The sequence below is a fragment of the Elaeis guineensis genome, chromosome 8 (assembly GCF_000442705.2).
Source record: "Elaeis guineensis isolate ETL-2024a chromosome 8, EG11, whole genome shotgun sequence".
Classification (NCBI taxonomy): domain Eukaryota; kingdom Viridiplantae; phylum Streptophyta; class Magnoliopsida; order Arecales; family Arecaceae; genus Elaeis; species Elaeis guineensis.
In genome coordinates, this window is record NC_026000.2 from 136,102,516 (window position 1) to 136,125,151 (window position 22,636).

The 22,636-nt window shown below is 36.0% G+C and overlaps 1 protein-coding gene across 1 annotated transcript; it reads right to left on the reverse strand.

The window, feature by feature from the left end:
* Window positions 1–1,294: 1,294 nt before the first annotated feature.
* Window positions 1,295–16,765, reverse strand: LOC105049383 (AT-rich interactive domain-containing protein 6). The gene is made up of 13 exons (XM_010929007.4): window positions 15,433–16,765; window positions 15,310–15,349; window positions 14,813–14,865; window positions 8,485–8,530; window positions 6,524–6,616; window positions 5,626–5,748; window positions 5,488–5,530; window positions 5,343–5,418; window positions 2,620–2,686; window positions 2,366–2,416; window positions 2,025–2,117; window positions 1,743–1,944; window positions 1,295–1,598 (listed from the first exon to the last, which is right to left on the reverse strand). Exons 1-12 carry the CDS (start codon window positions 16,047–16,049, stop codon window positions 1,840–1,842), a joined length of 1,407 nt encoding a protein of 468 aa, XP_010927309.1. The 5' UTR covers window positions 16,050–16,765; the 3' UTR covers window positions 1,295–1,598; window positions 1,743–1,839.
* Between the last annotated feature and the right edge of the window lie 5,871 nt (window positions 16,766–22,636).

The window sequence follows — 22,636 nt, forward strand, 5'->3', positions numbered from 1 at the left end:
AGGAAAAAAAAAAGAGAGCTTGCCAAGCTTTGTGCTTGATGTGTGGTCTGGTGGTGATGCTCTTTTGTATTCTTCTACTTGTCAGGTTATTAGATAACTGATTGGCTTTGGGTTTGAGCTTTTCTAGTGCTGATTAATTAGTTTTGAAGGTGGTGTTTTGTGCTTAAGATCATTAGAACTGATTGATTGGTTTTGAGTATATTGTAGTTATCAAAGTGTTGAGTTTGTTTGTTCTGGTGGCAAGCGACTGATATCAGCGGCAAAGGGGGCATTTGATCTTCTATATAACCTTCATGAGCAGGATTTCTAATAAACTTTGCCATCTCTCTCTCTCTCTCTCTCTGGGGCTTTAATAGTTTATAACAGAACAAGTGACTTGAAGATGAGTTATCCTGCCTTCATGATCATATAGCATTTATGTTTTGCAAATGCCTCTGCTATTGATCTAAAATGCATGTATTGTTGTCATACCATTAAGCCTGTACATAAATCTTAACCACCAGAAATTATGTTCTTACTATTAAGTGCGTACATATATCTTGACCACAAGAATTCACAGCACCCTATAAATCTTCGATACACAAGCCATCGTATTATTTCTGTCCTGAGCCACCAACTTACTTTTAGCTTACCAATATTTGCTCCAAAGTAAGTCAAATCTGGATGAACTAACATAGTAAACAATGTGATTAATTGATTCCCACTACCATATTATCAGGTAAATAACTTGTAACATCACTTGAAGCCATCCACAGCCAAATTAGGCTCCCAAAACTCAAGGATCAATGAAATCCATACAAAAACAGTGGTACATTAATATAGCAAATAATGATCCAACACCCCTCATGCAACATCCAATGCCTGAGACTTAAAAAATCAGAATTATGTAACTTAATTTTACTGAACTGAGTTATCATTCTAAACCCCAAATGAGAACGAAAGCACACTTATGATGGATTTTTCATAAGCTCCGTGACTGCAAATTGGAAAACTAAAATCTCAATTCTATTATACCAGACTTTTAATGAAGCATGCATCAAAGCATTCCCTGAAGTTTTCTACCATGTTTAGATCATTTCATCCAAAACTGTCCCAGCATCTACATGAGGCAGCCTATCAAACCAATGGGAAAGAATCTGCAACTCGATCGGGAACTGCACCTCACACGGTGCCCGCGGAGACCGCAGCAACGAGCTCTCAGGAAACTGAACAGCGAGGAAAGGGAAGGGAAGGACGGAGGCGGATCATTAACCCAACGTCAAGGAAGCAGCACAACATCAAGGATCATATGAAGTACAGATAAGCCTGTAGCATTCCAATGCATTAACATAAGTTAGATTTACATGTAGATAGATACATCTAGTTGGTGTTCTTTTACGCTAAGTTGCAACTGTTTGTTCAATTTTCTCCAACCCAAGCTTAGTAATCCCTAAACATAAACAACAGCCATATCCCAATTATATTGGGCCAACATCCATTGTTAACGTACCAAACATCAGCTCATATGCTAGCTACATAAACAAAGGTCCAGTATTCAAGCTATGCTGCTTGATATCAAACAATAACAGTCACCTCTGCAGCATGAGAGTTCTTCAAGCCTGGAAAAACCAATAACTAGTATAAGTTAAAAAAAATAAAAAATAAAATTCAAAAATCACCATTGGAGAGAAATTGTATCAGTGGAATATAGACTTTTTAGGTTGAAAAATGTATGAGGACAGCATGGATCAAAAGGAATGAACCTGAAGTTTCCAGTAGACCATCAACACAGAATTTCTGCTACTGCTCCCCAAATTTGCCACTACAGAGAGATTAGTCTGAGAAACCTAAACCCCACCACTATAGATCTGACTGCTCAAAAGGCGCGCGTACAAACAACTGGCCATGTAGGGTAACAACTGCTGATGTCTGATGTGGATCAATTCGAGAAGGCAATGTAATAACCTGTGAATGATGTCATATTCTATTGAGAACATATGAATTGATCAAAATTAGAATGTCTCATTAAGAAAACTTATAATCACCTTTTTAAAAGGGGTGACACCCCACGGATTATCAGGCTGCTCTGGCTCACCAGATATAACCAAACGACCAGCAGGATCTGATTGAACATGCACCTGAGCTCATCCATGAATAAATATGCCAATGAGTAACAAAAATATCATTTCTAATATTTTTTCACATACTTATTTCCCCTTCGATATTGAAAAGGAAAAACAAAAGTATGTAATTTTTTTCTTAGTCATATTCTACCCCTATAAGTAGCCAGATGGGCATGAAATTAATCTAACAGAATCATTCCATGCCCATGCAAGAAAGCATTACTAGTTTCAGTTTCAAAGCAAGGAGTGGCACATGTCCTTACCTCTTCACGCAGAAGTCCAGGAACTAAAGCATAGACTTCAAAGCAATCTTTCTGCACAAAATTATATAAGCTTCAAGCAAAAAGAACACCGATTGAACAAAAGTTATTCAGCAAGGTCATATAATCAGTATATCTCAGATATGGTAAGTACAAGGTCAGTTTATTCCCTCACAAATTGATTCCCTTTGGACAGTATGAACTTACAAATACCAAAAGAGCTTCAACCAGCAGTATATTTTATTTGAAAAACTTACAGTCCTCCGGACATTGATCTTCACCCAATCAGCAGGAGGCCCAACATCAACAACCATTGAATCCGTTCTGCCAAACACCATATATGAGCCAGATGTTAAAATGCTAAGTGATAGTAGTTCAATAAATGAAAAACATCAGGAAAACCATTATGATAAAGAAACAAAAAGATGTAATTAAAGAGGTAACTTGTTTTGGGATTCCAGCAAGAAAAAATCGTTATGGTTGACACAGCAATTTCCTGTATGTTTGTCAAGACATCAGGAATCCTCGAAGCACCAAGAGATCTGATGTTAGCAATTTACTCTGCAACTACATCAAAAGCAAATCTATATCTAGAGAAAGGCCTTATATAAATACAGATTTGAGAAGGAAAGATAAAAGGAGATTGAATCCACAATCTTGGGGAGACTACTTAAGCATAAATTTAAACTAAGTTTTAAGACTTGGAGTCTGTTATCTAAGAATTTAAAAAGGAAAGGGGGTTGACTCCATAACTATTTGTCAAATCTAGGGAGATAAAATTGATCTCAGTACAATAAATTTCCAAAATCTTGATCCTATTACAAGAGGAAGCAAAAATACCTAAAAGGTATACGCATGTCCATGTCTGGCACTACAACGATATCAAGTACAAGCTATAACCATGCTGATGCATTGTTGACACTATTATTTATCTTGCTTGATCATTAAGAAAAAGCAATCAACAAAATCTAATAGCGGCCATATAATGAGATATTCATGGGTTCAACAATTTCCCAATAAAAGCACAGGAAGATAAAGTGATATATGCTTTCATACTAGTGACACAAATCACCTTTCCAGGAAGAATACTAAATCCTTCCATTTTCTGACAGACTTACTTTATACAACTTTTTTTGTAGCATCATCATATTCTACTAGCAGTTGGCAGTGCTGAGTACCTCTCCCCAAGACCTAGATATTAAACAGAAACTCGGGAAAGCCTTGACAATAATCCAAACACGGGCCAAATTTTAAATAGTCTTCTCTTCCTTTTACCAATTTATCAAAATTGTCATTTGTATTAATTTGGAATTAAATCAATAAAAATTAGGAAAGCATCAATGGGAAAATGATTATGTTAAAGAGCATCATATAAAAGGTTTGTCTGCCCACTCTATGTCCATCAAGAAACAAAAAAAACAAACATGTAGATCTATGAAAGAAGATTCCACAAAATGATGAAAGCTAATAACTCAAATCCCTTTAAGGTTCAATCTCCAATTTTTTATTTCCATAAACATTTCTAGAGCCACCATCCATTATCATCAAACATTGATGGCATTCACATGTTTACCTCGACATTTGAGCAAAGTATGAGCTTCAGATTTGTTAACATCTACAAGCCATTTTTAGGCCAGTTCAGACCATGACGTCAACTAACAGCTGAAATCAGCATGAACCAACACTGTTGGAAATGTTCAGTAAATTAACATGAGTACAAGAAATGAAGACAATTGAGATTGACACAATTTAAAAATGTTAAAGGGAAACTTGAAATTAAGAAAATATTCTTTTATCAAGTGGTAAAGATTTCATTGTGACATGATTAGACATAATGTAGAATTGACACCCTTTGGCAGCAAAGAATCAACAAAAACATTTTCTACATGTTCACATTTAGGTTTTCCAAACCTTTTTCAGAACTAGTTATATACTAGAAGAACTGCAACTTAGACTTATAACAACCTTGACCAAAAAGGTTGCAAAAGAACTGGGTAGTTCAAGTTCAGACCTTGACCCAATAAGATCAAACCCAACCCAATAAATGACACTATGGTGCACGTTGAAACCTAGACCACACTTATTAGGTTGGCCTTGGATCTTCCTTGTTTTGACTCACTCAACCTAGCCCACCCTAAATAAAGCATGGGCCAAATGGGGTAGGTAGCTCCCTAACCCAACTTCACCCAACCCACATAAATTGCTTGTTAAAGGAAATCAATTACGTCAATTAGCACAGTAGCTTGATGATATTTTTAAACCATGACATATAGCCTTTTAATGAAATAGAAAATACTGCATATTCAAGCGTTGATTTCCATCCATTATAATACAATGATCCTATTACCTGATTACAAAACCCATTTTTGAGAGTGGATTTCTTGAAACTATGATGGATGGAGTTTAAGATTTTGAATTTTAACAATGTATGCATAATTCTCTAAATTTGTTTTTCCACATTCTGGACTCTTTGTATCACCCATACCTCAGATCTCCATGGACACCTAAAGCTTGACTTGCCATATAACTTACCTCTTCAGCCTACCCAAATCCAATCCCAAAAATCAGTGGTTGAATTTGGATCTAAAAAAACCCACAACCTAGTCTGATATTCCCGTTGGATATTGAAAATAAAATCAACAACTTGACACTACAAGACACAATTTAAAAATGGGTGGTCCGGACGTCTGGGTTAGATCCAGATGTTAGACCTGGATTAGTTGGGGATTAGATCTGAATCAAGCAAAGCTCTGACCCATTTGCAGCTAGATGACAAGTATCATAAGTTCTAAAAAATTTTTGAAATTGAAGCCCCAAGCAATTTCAAAACAACAAGCATTATTTTCAGATTATAAGGAAGCTCAAATCTACCACTATGTCCAGTTGAAAGAGGCAAATAAACCATACAACAAAAAAAGGAACATGTCTCACAGCAACCAAAACAAAAGGCCAGGATAAATTAAGAGCAAAGGATCTTAACTGCGGCCTAATGACTTTTGTACGTGCAAATTTGGCTGCACGCTCCAGGCTAGATGCTTTCTTCCTCCTTAGTAAACCTAAATACATTTGAGAAATAAGTAACCATAGAGAGTAGTATTGTTAAAAGAAAGCAGTCCAACCAATACTTTTAAGTTTATCATGCTTCACAAGAGGCATTGGGCTTTTATCCTACAAAAACGAATTAGTTGTGTTAATATGTATGCTAAGAGAATAACAGTGTTAAATCAGTATGCCTAACAACGGCCAGGATTCCTGATACCAACCTTAATGATCGGGTCTCCAACCTCACCATTACCAAGTAGGCGTTGAGAATGCCAACCCTGCATAGCACGTGCTGCAGCATCCCTCCGGGCTCTACCTGAGCCTGATGATTGATTTCCACCTACCTGCAGACGAACTACATAAGAATAACTGACCAAAAAAATTTTGCCTACTTCTAAGCAGAAACTTAGTTTAAATAATAAATAAGCAGTGAGCAGATTACAATGAAAATTCCATATCACAGTGCAAATCAATCTATAAGAAGGCATACAAACATATCATGAATAGTGAAAATTTAACCACAACATCAGCTTATCACACTAATAGAATGTTTCAGATAAACAATTCATATACTTGGTTATATAACATAAATTAAGAAAAGGAAACAGGAGTAGCAACATGCAAATGATACCAGGAAGCACAGGCTGAATTATCAAAGGTAATGTCTATAAAGGAAATGAAAAAAGAATTTGCGAGACTAAGTTCAAACAGATTAGCTCACCATGAGGATGACATGATAACTATACCATTCCTATCAGGTTGTGGGCTCTTTTGCCTACAACTTTTGCCTTAGCGCAATTACTTATATCCCTAAGTTTCTTTTCTTTTCCATAAATATAGAGAACCTTGGATGTTTGCTACCTTGCTAAATTAGGTCAACCTACATAACCATAAGCTTGCAAATTAGCCTTACAAGTTCCATGAAGGTCCCAAAATTGCCTTGGTTATTTAAAAATTATAGGAGGCTAGGATCAGGTGGAAATTCCACCACAATAAGTTTTTAATCTTTGTTAAACTGCACCTTGATTCATACAAACAACACATAAAAGAGAGCACAAAGTCTCATAGCAAAATGATATAAAATTCAGCTAAAGTTGCAAGATCAGAATGAACACTCACCTGGTGATCAGAAACCATAGTCTCCGGAAGGGAAGAGATCGGCACATGGAGATCACCAATACGAATTTTGTGTTTCTCATACTCAAGAAGTGCCTGCAATTTCAGGGAAAAAGGATGTAGAGAGGTAATGAAGGAATAAAAAATGATGCCTAAAACAAAAGGTGCTATTTAGTATTAAAACTTTCCAAATCACTTTATTATCTTTAATTTTAATATCATGGAATTGTTGTATTTAACCAACATGTCAACCAGTTGATGTAGGACAGCAACAAAGGGCTGCCTACATGCAATGATGCACCTGTAGGCGAAGGAATAGGATTATGAAGGATTTTGTTGCCTGCTATCCAGGTTCTGAGATTAGCATAGTCAATAAGAAAAATTTAGGGCAATGACTGCTAAAGAAATGCCTATTTAGGGTGTCCTATAAATGAGAAGATGAACCAAATCACAATCTAGAGCTCCCTTAGACAATCAAATATAAATCTGTAATCTGATCAAATCAAACAATGCACACAGAAATCTGTAGACAGCAATATAATCTATTCAAAGCCAAAAGATGCAGGAATAAATAGGTGATTTATGAAATAAATAAGCTGAACAAGATTGAGAGAGAGATGAGGGGAATAAGCAGCAGAAAATAGAGAGGGGAGAAGAGAGGAGAGAGAAAGGAAACAAGAGGGATGAACCTGGTCTCTTATCTTCAATTCCATTTACAATTTTTTTTTTTTTTTAAGAAAAAAAAAACATCAAAATCTTTTGCTTGACCCACCTTATAAAGACTCAAGCTTGACCCACAAGATGGAAACAAATCCCTCAAAAAGTTACCAAAACAAGCTAGTTATCGATGCCAAATAGCTCACGGGTACTGTAGCGGACTATTCATACTACGGTGGTAATGAACAGTACCAACACCTTAATTAAATCAACTCCCTTTGGACCCCCTAAAATTATGGACTCGAAGATCTTATGATATGACCTTGATTGACTAGTGCTGGACTTCAAGAAACCCTAATGATTCCGATATAAAGCCTACCATTAAAGAACTGTAAATCAGCAAAATTCAAGCTATAGAATGTTATGCAATTCAATCTTGCATCACCATTCAAGGAAAAAAGTTTCAAATTTTGATTATATCAGAGATTGTACCAAATAAACATTCATTTTGTCATGTTCATATTGGCATAGTTTGATGAAGGCGAAATCATCATGGGTCAAAAGCAAACTTGATATATTTATTAGTAACAATGTAAATGAGGTACATACCACACGAGTCCACGGCTACTAGAAATAGTCTACGCCTGATGCAAGATAAGTACTTGATGTTCATAAGACATGATAAGAAGTATTTCAATTTCTGTCTTAGGGATTGTGGATGTCCATGAAGGACAGATTTTTGTAATGTCTACTACAAGATTCTCCACGATCATCAATAAAAGAGCTTCAAACTGCTCGAGAAAAGAAGAGAAGGTTCTCACTGAAGGCCGAAAAGCATAGTATGGGGCTTTAAAGCAGGACTGAAGGATGGAGGTATAAACCTTGAGCAATTTCTTGATGACTACAGAATATGAATTTGACATTAGCCTTCTGATCCTTTAAACTTTTGCTCTTCTTATATATGTACAAGAAAAAACTCTTTCACTTGGAGAAATTGCAAAAAAAAAAAAAAGAAAGAGAAAGAAAGAAACAAGGTCAAGCAATGTGCTAGCATTTTCTTTAGCTTTGACCAGATCCACCTGCAGTCCCAGTTATATCATAAACCAACATAAAAGACAGTTGTAAATTAACAAGTATTATATCCATGGACAACAGAGCAGCTTTTAGTACAATAAAGGTAAATGAAAAATAATTAACAAAAACAAATTTTGAACTTTAATCTCACACTGAGAGGAAAAAAGATGAAGGTATTTTGTTTAACAAAAATTTTACAGATTTAAGTTGTAATCTTCCAGTTTAAGGATTACCTTCTCGTAGAAAATTCGAAATGACCAAGATACAGTAGTACAGGTCCTGCATGAATAATGATCTTCATCAAGGAATCAGCTAATAGATTTAGCAATAGAAACTAGAAATTATAGTAATCAGTACCATATATACAAGTAATGCATAGACTCAATGCATCTATAAAGTTGATATAATGGATAAGAGTTAGGACAGCCTTTTAAGGCATACTATAGAAAATGTTTCCAGGTTAGCATCAAAACAGTCAAGCAAAATGAAGCTCCAGTGACAAAAGAATGCTGTCAGTAACTAGTAATCAATTAGATGAGAATGAAGCTTCTTCCATCCAGGATAACATTGAAAGATGTTCCTGTAGTTAATAAATGTAGATTAATACAAGATACATCTAGAACTTCAAAAGATTTCCATATAAAGCTAGGATCGGGGGAGATCAAGATCATTATGATGAACAGCATGCTAAGGGCTTAGCTGACTCAAATCGGATCATCAAACATGTTTCATGTAACCCTCTGGGTCGAAAATCACATCATCATGGTTTTGATGATCAAAATTTTTATCAGAAGAGTCACATTAATTCCAAAATTCCACATCATGGGTCCAACAATCAAATGACCCATCAATATTAGAAAAACCTGTGAATGATCTGATTGTGAGCAGTGGCTCAAAAAGGGTACCTATGTCAACTGACCTGTCACCAAATTCTTATCTCAAAAAGATTTCAGCTTACAAAAAAAATTTGGAAAGCAATGGCCTACGACTTCCTTGTGCCCCGCTCTCATGTTGCGCTGCCATAGAGTTCCTTCCAAACTTGATCAAGAAAACAAGATAAAGCAGGCTTTTTATATAATTCCAAGATAGCAACAAAAACTTGGAGATTGCATCTCCTATATCTGGTTCAAAGAGTGGAGACAAAAGACCATTCCACTAACCAATGTCTGTTTGGATTTAGAGAACTGAGGAGAAGAGAAGAGATAGAGACAAGAGAAAGTCAACATCCCTGTTTCATTAAGAAGAGAAAGTACAAATCTCCCATTTCGATAATTAAAAAAGAAAAGAGGCAAACAGACAAATGGAGAAGAAGTTTCTCCCTTAATCCACTTTTTTAATCTCTCTAAAGGTGGAGAGTTTAGGGGGTGAGAAATCTTTTGTCTCATGCCAGAAGTTCTCTTTTCTTCCCTTGTTTACCATCCTTTCTTATCTTCTCCATTATGTATCCAAAGAAAGCCTAAGAGAGGAGGGAGTTCCATGGTTCGCCGTACCGGGCCGAACCGCCCGGTACGGGGCGTACCGGGCCGAACCGCCCGGTACGGGGCGTACCGAGCTGGACCGGTCCCTTACCGGTCCAGGTCGGGCCTGTTTTTCGGAAAAGGACCCCGAACCGCCCGGTTCGGTGCGGTTCGGGCCCATACCGCCCGAAACCGGGCGGTACGGCTCGATTCTGGACCGATTCGGGGTGAATCGAACCGTACCGCCCAAGGAAGGGGGAGGGGAAGGTGGGTGCCTTTTCATGTGGTTGGGGGGAGGGAGGGGGGAGGGAAATGGGCATGGCCCACTTCACATGGGGGGGAGAGCCTGGTGCTTTAATAAGCACTAGGCCTTCGGTGTTCTTTGAGAGTTCTCAGAGAATACCCATGGCCGTGGGCAACTTAATCATTGAGGCCTCCAAAAAATTAGAAAAGAAGGCAAAATTTCATGAAATTGGAGGAGTGATTTAAGAAGAGGCTAATTTTTGGCCAGAGGTAAGATAATCTGTTATTTTGTTAGTAAATATTTTTTTTATTTTTGTTGTTAGAAATAGGATAAAAATGAGGTAAAATAAAAATAAGAAAAAATCATGCCAAAATCTTATGATTTTAGTATGATTTAATTATATGTGATAGATCTTTGAAATATCTACACGATGATACCAAAATTATTAATTTTTGTTAATTATATATTTTTTTAAATATTTTTAAATATTTATTTATTTAAAATTAAAAAAATTAAATTTTAGAAAAAAAATTAGAGTTTGGGAATCATGTTTAGAATGATTCAAGCTACTTAAATCTAATTTCAAATTTTTTTTCAAATATTTGAAATTAAAAAAATATTTTTTTAATTATTTAAATTAAAAAAATTAATTATAAAATAAAAAATATATAAAAATAGTGTTATATTTTAGTTAATTTAAAAATATTATTTGAAACATATAACATATTTATTTTGAATTTATAAGTTTTAAAATAATTATTAAAATTATTTTAAAATTATATATAATTATTTTAATTATCATTAAACCATCGTATTTTGTTATACTTGCATATATTTTAATTATATATATATATATATATATTGCGGACCATCTTGCACGTAAAGTAGGGTCCATGGATGTATCTGGATCATCCTCGCATTATGGATCCTATTATCCATAGCCACCTTATGATCCATATGCATATGGTGCATCCGAGGCATCATCTTCTAGTGGTTACTACCCTATGCAATCTGAAGCATCTTATGGATCAGATTTTACTACTGACATATTTGGATGGACTCCTCCACAACCGTACCATCATCTCGAGGATACTTCTCAGAGTCAGAATTTTAGCGAGAGGTCTGAGATGTCTTACAATCCAGAGAGGATACCTTATGGGATGATGAATATTCGAGAGTACGGTGCAGCTTGGCTAGAGGGTTGGACTGATATCTCTTCAGACTATGTTGATGATCCAGACATCTACGAGCGTCACAGACACTCGACAAGAAATTAAATGCAGAGTACATCTTAAGGTTCGTATATCAGTTATTGCGCTTTGTATTAAAATATTTAGATAGATTTTAATGCATATTTTATATATTTTTTCTTTAGTTTTAAGATGATACAGTTGAAATATAATGTAAATAAATATATGTTTGAAATTTTGGATCAAGAGCCTTTGTACCGCAACCTAACTCCAAATTGAACCCAAATATGTCAATAATATGTAATATAATGCCATATTGAGGTTGTATTTATCAATTATTAACTTCAAAAATCCAAAAAATAAAAATAAAAATCGAAAAAAATAGTGTACGATACCGGACCGGTACGCTTGGGCGTACCGAGTATCGGTATGGTATGGCACCGGCACCGTACCGGTCCGGCACCGTACCGGCCACCGGCACCGTACCGGTCCGGCACCGGCACCGGCACACCGTCCGATACCGGTACAGCGAACCTTGGGAGGGACCAAGGGGCTGGCCACCAAAGAAGGTATTTCTCCTATGTAACAGGGACCGCTCAAGATTTTTTTCTTTTTTTACCTTTTTATTCTTTTTGTTCTAACTTCATTCTAAGGAGTAGGGATCAAATAGGATCATTCCTGTAGCAAAATTAAGATGTAGATGACAAAACATAGTTGTTCAGTCTAGGAAGGTTGAGTTCATAAAAACATGTCATATTTTCTCTTGTAATTGGAGAATGACAATCTAACAGTATTTCAGATTTCTTTTACTATGATTTATGAAGATAGATTCTTTGAGTGGTCAATGATTAGCAAGTGTTGTCATGCCCCTGAAGATTTGGATTAATGGAAGAAATGGATTCCAGACAATTTAATGTAGTATTCTCAAACTTAACATACTTAAGTTTCAGTTTATTGTTCATCCAAGTTTATTAGTTTGAATTTCTGCTCAAGAACATCAGGAATATCATTATGAATCTAAACTTTCAGCAGCCACTCAATAAGAAATCCAAACTTTTAAGTACTAGTTTTAGTACCCATGTAATACCCAACTAGTACAGGCGGTACATAATGTCAGCAGTGTACACTCTTTGATCTGACACTCTGTATGTGGGTGTATCAGATACAAGTTCCCTATCAGCACAGTATAGTTTGGACAACTATGGTCCAGTACTTAAAACCATGGTTCAAACAACTAAAGAGATTTGACTTGACAGCATTTCAATTAAACATCTTGCTGAAATTACTGTTTGAGCAGTGATTGCCAAAATATCTAAACTTCGATTGCCCACTCTCTCCATTATAGTTGAAATATTTTGTTCCACAACCTCAATGCTGGCATCAGAGAAATCACCATTATTTGGGAAACTAAAAACTTGATAAAGAGAGTATTCACACAGTAGACCATCATTCACTGGCAACATGAGTGAAATCAGTCCTAACAATGATGCTAGCTTTGATGAAACAAAAAGCAGAACCATTAGAGAGCACTGGAAGAAATACGTTTTATGACACAAGAAAACAATGACAAGGCTAACAGGGATTTCACAAAAAAAAAAAAATCATACTAATCCTACAGAATTGCAGTCTCCTAAATATGATCTTCAAAGGCATTACAAAGAACATGGTGATGGCTAATCTTCACAACTGAATATTCAACCACCTAAGCATCTTAAAAGAATTGATAGATATGATATAATGGATGATATCACCAATAGGTATCACCTGAAGTTGTCAATTTCCACAATAGCTTCAATACTACGGTCATTTTGGCATTCTTTTTATGGAATCATGTCCACAGATGATAATTATTTTGGTAGAGCGAGCACAAAGGAAGCAGGGTGACATTCATGAAGAGAACTAAAGAATTTGCACATCTACTGTGATGAAGTGTGCAACATTGATTCATAAGACAGCTACAAATCAGCCTTGAACAACAACTTGTTCCTTCCCCATTGAGTGCATAAATTAATAGAGGATTTCCCTAAACAATCCAGAAATTTGCTACTAGAAATTGTGTGTATAAGCCACCTCATATAACTAGACAATCCCATAATGAATTTCCTTGTTTGACTATTCCAATAGAGGAAAATCTTATAGGGTCAACCACCAGGAAAGCTTACATAAAAGTGGGGTCCACTACTTTTTTTCTCCCTTTTCCGTGCTACCATGACTATCTTTCAAAGAGATGTATGGGTCCAAAAAAAAAAAAAATCCTCCTTATTGAGATTGAAACAAAGATGACAGAGGATCTACTTGAGTTTAAAAGAAAGAATAAGATCGAGTCCATGAGAAGGAAGTCATTTTTCTCTTGTTACAACAATATATGGCAAAAAAATCATACTGCTCCATTTTTCTTTTACTTCCATCTTAAATAAAGCCTTGGTGAAAAGATGATCATCCATAGCACAATTTTTTTCCTATATCAGATTTAGAAACTTAAATTGAGGCCCAATTCCACTCAAACATGCTTCTAACTGATTTAGAAAAGACAACCCACATCTGGAGCTCAAACCTCAACTAGCCATAAAATGTCCAAGCTCCAAAAGCACTAGCACTCAAGAAATTAATTAAAAGTTATGAATCCAAATGATACATTCTATAGATTGTGGTACTTTGACCATATCCTAAAAAGGCAAACCCACAACATTTTAAGATGCAATTCTCTTGTAGCCACCCTAGCAAGACAAGTTACAACCTTAGAATACCTAAGATTTAATTCTTTTATTAAGTTGAACTTCATAAGCATATGTTCCTAATGTCTGTACAAGTAGTCAAGTGGTTCATAAAACAGTAATTGGAGGACAGTCCTCTCGTAGCCTCCCTCCATAATGGACAAGTGGCATAACCCTAACAACTGAGTAATTAAGTTTCCTAATTCCATTTGATTTAAGTTGGTGGAATTGTGTATTGCAATACATTAGCATTTCATCTCTATCTTATATTTATTTGAACCATATTTTGTAATATTGCTGTTACTCAAATATTCACCATGTTTTCAGATTGTATTATTGTAGTCATAATATCACCTAGATAAACTGTTTTGACGTCAGTCATTTCTCCATTATTAAATGCAAGAAAAGCTGGCGATAGTAGTTTATGATCTCTTTAGCATCCTGACAATTTAATCAACCTATTTGAATGCTTATGACAGTTTGACTGTCTGGCAAAGGTGATGCATTTATGGTTTAGGCATTTTAACAACCTCATATGAAGCATGAAACTTTCCAATGAACAAAATATTTTCCAAGAAGGCACTGCCATCTTGATATTTGTTAACCAGCTACCTATTTGATTAGCTGAACTACTCGATAATTACATCAAAAAAACATAGATGGATCAAACAAAAAAGGGTAAGCATTACTTATGGAAATTTTAAGAGGGTTACGTAAGTTGAATTTTAAGACAAGGCATGCATGTGGGCAGAGAGAGGAGGTATCTGCAGATGTGCACCAGGTTTGACTGCTTAATTGGTTTCAACTGGTCAGGAAATTGCTATTATATTAAATGATTGGTACAGAACTACAGATTAGATCTTGGTTCAACCATCCTAATCTGATGAATGTGAGATGCGAGATTAAAAAAAAATAACAGCATAAGCCAAAAACAAATTCATCCAAAAAGAACTTACTTAGGGGGCTTGAAAGACTCTCCCACCTGACGCCACAGCTTGCACGACGTCACCTACAGAAAATTAAAAATATCCATATCAAGCATATAGCTACATGAAAGATACTAACCATGTGCACAATTGTAGTGCATGAATAAGAATTAAGAAGTAAGCCTTTTATGGCATACAGCAAGATATAGAATTATAGATGTCCAAGTCACAAGAGGCATGAAAAGAGGATTTGAGAAAAAACAGGAATTTCTTCAAGAATAGCACACCGCCAGATTTTAATTTTCTCTACAAGATAGCTCATCTCTAGCCTACTAAATAACTTACTAAAATTTTCAACCCCTGTAGTAATTGCAAAACTGATCTCTGATCTTATACACTATAATAGGCAACCATAATTCCATTGCCCTTCCAGATTCTACTCTTATCTGTTAATTACTATGGATAAAGAAAATTTCATGCAATCCACGAAAATCTAGAACACATTCCAGTCAAAACATCACTTTTACCTGGTCATAACCACCCAATCTAGTCACTGCCCTCCATAACCTGGTCCAGAAAAGTGTCTGAATATTGCTCATGGTAACAGCAAAGCAAAAATACTGAAAAAGATTGAAAGGCCCAGCACATACTTGAGGCAATTTAGGCCTTCTCCATAAAACTTGGGAGGCTTAAACTCCATGCTCCTCTCCCTGAAAAAATTCTCAAGCTCCTTAATGAAGGCTGCCTGTTCTTCCTCTGTTCCAGAGTCATCACCATCCAGGAATGAGTCAAAAGTGTAAGACTGGTTTGAACCCTCCACGTGGGCTGGGTACTCTCCACATTGCTTTTCCTGTTTCAGTGAGGCCTCTGTAAATTCTTCAGAATGAGCTGCATTATTATCTATTGCAACAGATCTGCCTCCATTCTCCAATTGTACATTATCCAGCTCACGCTCCTCGCCAGTCCTGATATCAGATGCCTCAATGTGAGCTGAGGCACTGTCCTTCCCGATCATTGGACCAAGATCTTCATCATTATTTTTGAGGTCAGGAGGTATCCTATCACTTCTAGCAGTCTGTTCAACTGAAGCAGGTTCCCGAGAAGCTCCCGCAAAAGCTTCTGTTTGAAACTCAGAGTTCTGCCCCATAGGATTCTCAATTAAAGGTGAGAATTCCTCATCTTCAGCCTCCTCATCCATCAGCTCGTCGTCTGAAAGTTCCGGCATTTCTTGGTCTGATGATTCACTGCTATCTTTCGTCTCACTCATCTTGTTAAATTAACTCTTGGAACCAATCGAAACTAGATAACAGGACTAAACTCCACAGATCATGAAAACTAGTTTAGGTTTCTCCACGAATTCCCAGAAGCAAATAATGACTGAAAATCTTCTTCCAAAACCCTAATTTACTCATGATCCATGTTTGTAGCCGTGATTCCCACAAACCCAAGCAAAGAACCTACTTCATGTCGCAAAGAGAAACAATGTACATGGAGAGATGCTCATCAGAAAAGTCCCTCAAATCATTCCACTTCTACCTCAGGATTGCCACAAAAACCCTAATTCAAACGACTAGAAATAAAAGCTCCGACCTTTTTGAGGGAAAGAAAAGAGAGAAAACTCTAGCCCTAACTCCTCTTCTTCCTCGCACCCGCTTCACCAATTCAACTTCATCCACAGGATTCAGAGCCCTGATTTCCTTCTTGATTGAAATGCAAGCCCCAACTTCTTAAATAACGGAGCCAATAACAAAAGCTAAGTGAAGCGGATGAGAAAATCGCTTAAAATCCCTAACATTCTGCAGAGAAAAAGAGGAAAGAACTTAGCTTTCTTGAAACGCCGTTTCTCACAGCGATCAAAAACCAGGAAGAGAACCAGGGTTTGAATAATGGGAGGTGATTCGCAGCTCCAGAGCGCCCTGAACCCGATGAGGTTTCAATCGAGGCCACTTCAAAAAACGAACCTTAACCCTAATCCTTCGAGACTGGGGGAGGGAAAGGGGGAAGCAACAGATCTCGTAACCTGAGCTTCTTGCGGAACGGTGATTGAGGTCTGATCACCGCCTGTGACCTTACTCCACCTACACGTGACTCCCCTGAACCGGTAATGAACCGGCACCGGATGGGGATGGTGGGTTCGGGGCTGGTCCGGCTGGAGCAGGAATTCACCTGTCGCCGTCTCTGCCGCGTCCCAATGTCCCATGCATGTGGCAGTCGATGTTTTGGCAACTTAGGAGATGGGGATTCCAGAATTTATATATATATATATATATATATATATATATATATATATATATATATATATATATATATATCGCATGCACACACATACATATAATTATTAGGTTTGGTTTTGCATGTTTAATTTTAATTTTTTTCATTAAAATATAAAATTATTAAAAAATTATAGAGATATTTTTTCAAATTTGGATAACTTACGATTAGACTCTAAAAATTTAAAAAAATTTTGTTGCCACAAAACTCTTAAAGATGTTAACATAGTTGGAGCTAGATGCCGATCGAGATCTACGACACCAAAGAATATCTACAAAGAAAATCCATATTTATCAGAGGTATTTTGATGGAAAAACTTTTGATACCTAAATTAAAGCTTTAAAAATTGTAGAGAGAAAAGTCAAAATTCTATTTTTTTATAATATGGCTCACTTATTTATCTGGATCCTAATACTATTGGCAAAGTAAAAAAAAATAAAATACCTTTGATCCAAAGAGGCTGCATCATGCCCTTCATGCGATCTCAAACCTATGGCCTATCGATCAAGCCATTGCTGTATCAAATCTACGACTTTTTGATGAAGCTTCTTCTATTCTTTTTGACTCATGTTTTCGGGTTTCACCAAATCACTTTGCAATAGAGCATTCAGATCCTTACAAAATCAAAGATCTTCTATCCTTGACCTCCAAGTTGTCCTATTGTTTTTTGAAAAACCAAGTTGTCTTATTGTTTCCATATAAGATAATCATATGATTAGTGTTTGTATCTATATTCACACTATACAAAGAATCAATCTGGCTCTTGATATCATTTTGTTGGGAAAAGATGTCTACTAAAATTTTAGAAGCGATATATTTTTTTTCCCTGTATGCGTAAATAATAGGATAAATCTCAAAAAAATTAAGTAGACAATTCAATAAATACAAGAGACGTAAGATTTTTTACATGAAAAATTATTCTAATATGAAAGAAAAGAATCACATGGCCACCAAGCCCTCTCCTAAATATTTTACTACCAAAAATTTGAGGATTACAACTTGTTTGTTCTTCTCTAAATAAATCAAAGAATCATCACATCAAGAGTCAATATTCTTGATTTGCACAATAATACATCACCAGAGAGAAAGATGAATAACAATAAATGATGGAAAAATTTTACCAATAATAGTCTTAATGCATTCTAAAAAATCTTTAGAGATGCACTTTATTCCTTCCACAAAATCTTTGGAGACAGCTTAAACTAATGTTGGATTTATGGATGAAATTCACAAATTTGATGGCAAATATCTTGATTTCTTTTTTCTTCCCCTTATTCCAACCCTTGTCAAGATCCGTCAAAGAGAATTCTTTCTTCTTCTTCTCTTAGCAAGGCACTATGGAGAAGTGGGCATCTTCTTTTTTTTTTTTTGTTTTATTTTTCATCAAAAGGAAGACTCACCTTCTACTTGAGTAACTAGAGATGTCATATTAATGGATTTTCATAAAATAATAAATTATTATGGTATATATCTCACTAATGGGAGATATCCAACACTTTCTGATATGCCTTAGCTATAGGACGTTTATATTATATCATTAAAGGAAACATGAAGGTGTCATTTTATATTCTATTTTCGAACTACCAAAAAAAAGATGATTAGGAAGTTAAATATATAATTCACGTTGGTCTGTATTTATTTCTTTTGACTCAGCCTTGAGGCTTGTTTTAAATTTAAAACAAATAAAGATGTTGATACTCTATATCTAATCTATATATTTGATTCTCTAATTTTAAAAATTTTTTTGTTAATTTAATTTTAGCATCCACTTCATGTGTTCATTGCAATACAGGTGTGCGTATGTATGCAAGTTCCCACTGACATAATTGGTGGAGAAGATTTTTTAATAGAAAAATATAAATAATGTGCATATTATTTGTCTTCCATCACCTTCATTTTGTGTTATCCCACTATGTTGTTTGCATATAGCCCAAAACAAAAAAAAAAAAAAAAAAAAAAAAACAGAGTATGCAAAACCGGGAAGAAGACTCCCGATAGGAGTCTTCTTCTCCGGCTAAACCCAGGCAAAATCGAACTCCTAGGACCCCTCGGAGTCCTAGGATCCCCTATAAAAAGACCCCCTCTCCCTTGAGACCCAACATCTTCCTCCTCCCTCTCTCTTTCTCTCCGTTTTTCTCGATCGAAGGCCGCGGACACCGTTTGATTTCTCGCCGTGTTTGCCGCCGACGAGGTCTCCGGAGGCTGAGGTGAGTCTCCTTCTTCTTTCCCTCCTTCTTCTCCTTCCTCCCATGCTCCTGTGCGCGGCTGCCGGCGACGAGAGTCGCCAATTTTCGAACGGAAAAGAGACCCTGTTTTTGAGCTTTTTCTTTGGATTTTCCGGCGCCGGCGATCGGAATTGATCGCCGGCCATGCTCCTCCGTGATCGGGGGGTGGCCCCCGTCGGCCGCCGGCCTCCGCCGCGGCGGCCATGGCCCGAACGGCCGGTCAAGGCCGGAGGACTATCGTCCCCTGTTCCGGCACGGGAAGAACCAAGAAAAAGAAGAAAAAGAAAAAAGAAGAAAAAGAAAAGAGAAAGGAGGAAAAAGAGAAAAAGAAAAGGAAAGAAAAAGAAGAAAAGAAGAAAAAGAAGAAAAAGAAGAAAAAGAAAAAAAAGAAGAAAAAAAAAGAAAAGAGAAAGAAGGAAAAAGAAGAAAAAGAAAAGAAGAAAAAAGAAAAGAAAAGAAAAAAAAAATAATAATAATAATAAATATATATATATTTATATATATAAGTAAGTAAATAAATAAATAAATAAAAATTGAAATTGATGAGAGAGAGAGTTTCTCTCTCTTCTTTCTGTCTGAACCCTGACTTTCTCTCTCTGAAATTGGACTTTCTCTCTCTAGAATTTTCTCTCTCTAGCTTGTTTCTCTCTCTCTTGATGGATTTCTCTCTCTAAAGTTATCCTTCTAGGATTAGCATAGGAGAAGGCTTCATCTGATGTTTCGGATCGAGTTTAGAGACGAGTCTGATTTTAAGCGAGATTTTGATTTTGGGATTTGTTAGATTTAATTTTGAATTAAAATTAATGTAAAAATATAATTTTGGATAATAGGCACGGAAGAATCTCCTAGAAGTTAGTCGATCTGTTCATTCAGTGCTTCGTAGAAGGTAAGTAATGAATCATCTTCTTGAGATATTCTATATTTATTCTAAAAATAAATAATTATTCTCTGAAAATTATGCATGATTTATGAAATTATGTTTTGAAAGAAAAGTGCTTTTGAAATATTTTGGTATGTTGATTTATGCACATGTTCAGTGAAATATTTATGATATAAAGTGTTTTGATACAGATCGGATTTATGCTCTCAGCCTAACTATGTTTCAGTGGGCCCCGCTAATGGGGATTATACGTTGGTATTTGTGGACCCTGCCAGTGGGGGTTGTGCGCTGGTGTTTGTGGACCCTGCCAGTGGGGGTTGTGCGCTGGTATTCTGTGGACCCCGCCAATGGGGGTTAAACGTTGGTCATAGTCAAGGCTGTTGAGTTACGAGTGTTTTGAATCGAATCGGATTTATAATTATATCATATGTGAATATTTGAAAATATTTGATTTGTATTAAATCAGCATGAAATATATTTTTATGTTTATTTGCAGCATTATTCTTGAAAATTTTATAATATCTGAAATATCTGGTAGAGATACTTGTTACTTACTGGGCTGTCTAGCTTATTACCTTTCTTTCTATTTTTCAGATTCAGATAATTAATTTCAAGCGTGGGACGAAATATTGGGACAGAGCTTTTAGAAGCGAGATTAGCATTGTCAACTTCATTGAACTTATTGTTAGCAAAAAAAATTTTATTGGATGTAAGACATTTGATTTAATTACTTGAATTACAGTTGAATAATAATTATTTAAAATTATTCTGCTGTGATGCATTGATATCGTGATGAGATGCCTTGCATGCTTATGGAGAGAGTTCTTCATGAGTATGTGGCGGTTGCCGCGACCCTCGATTCTCGATCTCGGGTCGGGGGCGTGACAATTGAACTCTTAGGTTTCTAGAATTAGTGTCGAGGTATTAGCAAGCGCTCCTTCATGCAATCAGAGATCAAATATGGCATGGATCTCAAGTTGGTGGATTCTATTGCAACGGCTGAAGTTTGATGAAAGAAGCTTTGGACACTAAAAGACCAAGTTGCTATGTTTTTTCACATCCAAAGGATTGATGAAGGTGATCGAGGAAGGCTACATTGAGGTGGCCAAGGAGAAGAAGTTTGAGATACTGCATGCTAATAGCAGCTTAGAAGAATGACAAAGAGGCATCGCCCTACATCTACCAGGTGATGGATGAGTTGATCTCAGAGAAAATCATAAAGGGAAAAGAGCAAGAAGTATGGGATGTTCTAGAGAAGATATACAGGAAAGTCAAGAAGAAGAAGGGTAGCCAAAGTTGTGAACTAGGTGAGATTGCGACCGCATGCATGAGGAAAAGATTGCTATCACAATATATTGCAATCTAAACCAATTCCTTTTGCATTAGCCTGTGAGACTTATCTATAAGTTCTTTCCTTAATTAATTAAAGCTTGTCAACAACTATCTCTTGAAAGAAGAAGAAAATATGATCATCAGTTTTAATCAGAAGTGTATGAATTAGTTCTCATGAAATATCTCTTTGCTGAAAGTTTAATCTTAAACATTTTAGTAAAGAGCTTACCATAAATACTCATCAATTGCTCCTTCAATGGCCATGTGTTTTCCTCTCTCTCTCTATAAAGGAAAGAGCTGATTTATTTTTTTCATTTTCACTGGCTTTGCACCTATCATCTTTTCACTTTGTAACCCCTTTTTTTTTTTTTGGATTTTCTTGCCTGCAGCATCAAGCAATTCCAATGCTCACCTTGATAATGGGAAGAATCTGATCAAAGGTAGTAGTAATGCAGTTTACTGAATATGTGATCCTGATTGGCTTCTCCTAGAAAGCAAAATATAAAATTCACGCATCTATTTCCTGTTTCAGGGGTTAGACATCCATTACTTAATTATTGTTGTAATCAAAAGTTTGTTTATTATATCATATTGCCCCCTAGTAGGCATAGCTTTAGTTAAAGGGGCAATTCATCTGGGTCTGTTACATTCAGATCCTTTATATCAACTCATGCTTTTAGTGTAACATGCACTTGCACTTACAATGAATATAAGTAATACATGCCTCACAAATGGAATTATGTTCCAGACATGCTATTCTTTTAGTGATTTAACTTTTCTGCAATAATTATTTTCACTAGCTAAGTCATAATTGAAATTTCTCAATTCCTATATCTCTAAAATGCTTGATGTAATTTGGCAGGTGCTATTACTTAACTGTTTGGGGCTGGAGAGGGTGAAACCAGAAGTCGGCAATATGAAAGGAGTGCCATTCCAATTATAGCACAACTCTCAAAGAGTTGGTGTAGTAATTTTTATTAAAAATTATCGTCTTACAGTAATTTTCTTCCTCGTCAGTTGCCATTTTGTTGTCACCATTTGAGTTGAAAAATGAGAACTATTAATTTGATCCAAACATGAAATGTTGGCTATGGAATATAATTGGCATTGTCTCTCTTGCTATTTTTTTGCAGAATGTTAGAGTTA

Coding starts and splice junctions, on each gene's coding strand:
- LOC105049383 (XM_010929007.4), bottom strand. CDS start 16,049: ATGAGTGAGACGAAAGATAGCAGTGAATCATCAGACCAAGAAATGCCG. Junction 14,866..15,309: donor GATTGGGTGGTTATGACCAG/GTAAAAGTGATG, acceptor AATTTTCTGTAG/GTGACGTCGTGCAAGCTGTG. Junction 2,417..2,619: donor AGATCAATGTCCGGAGGACT/GTAAGTTTTTCA, acceptor AATTTTGTGCAG/AAAGATTGCTTTGAAGTCTA.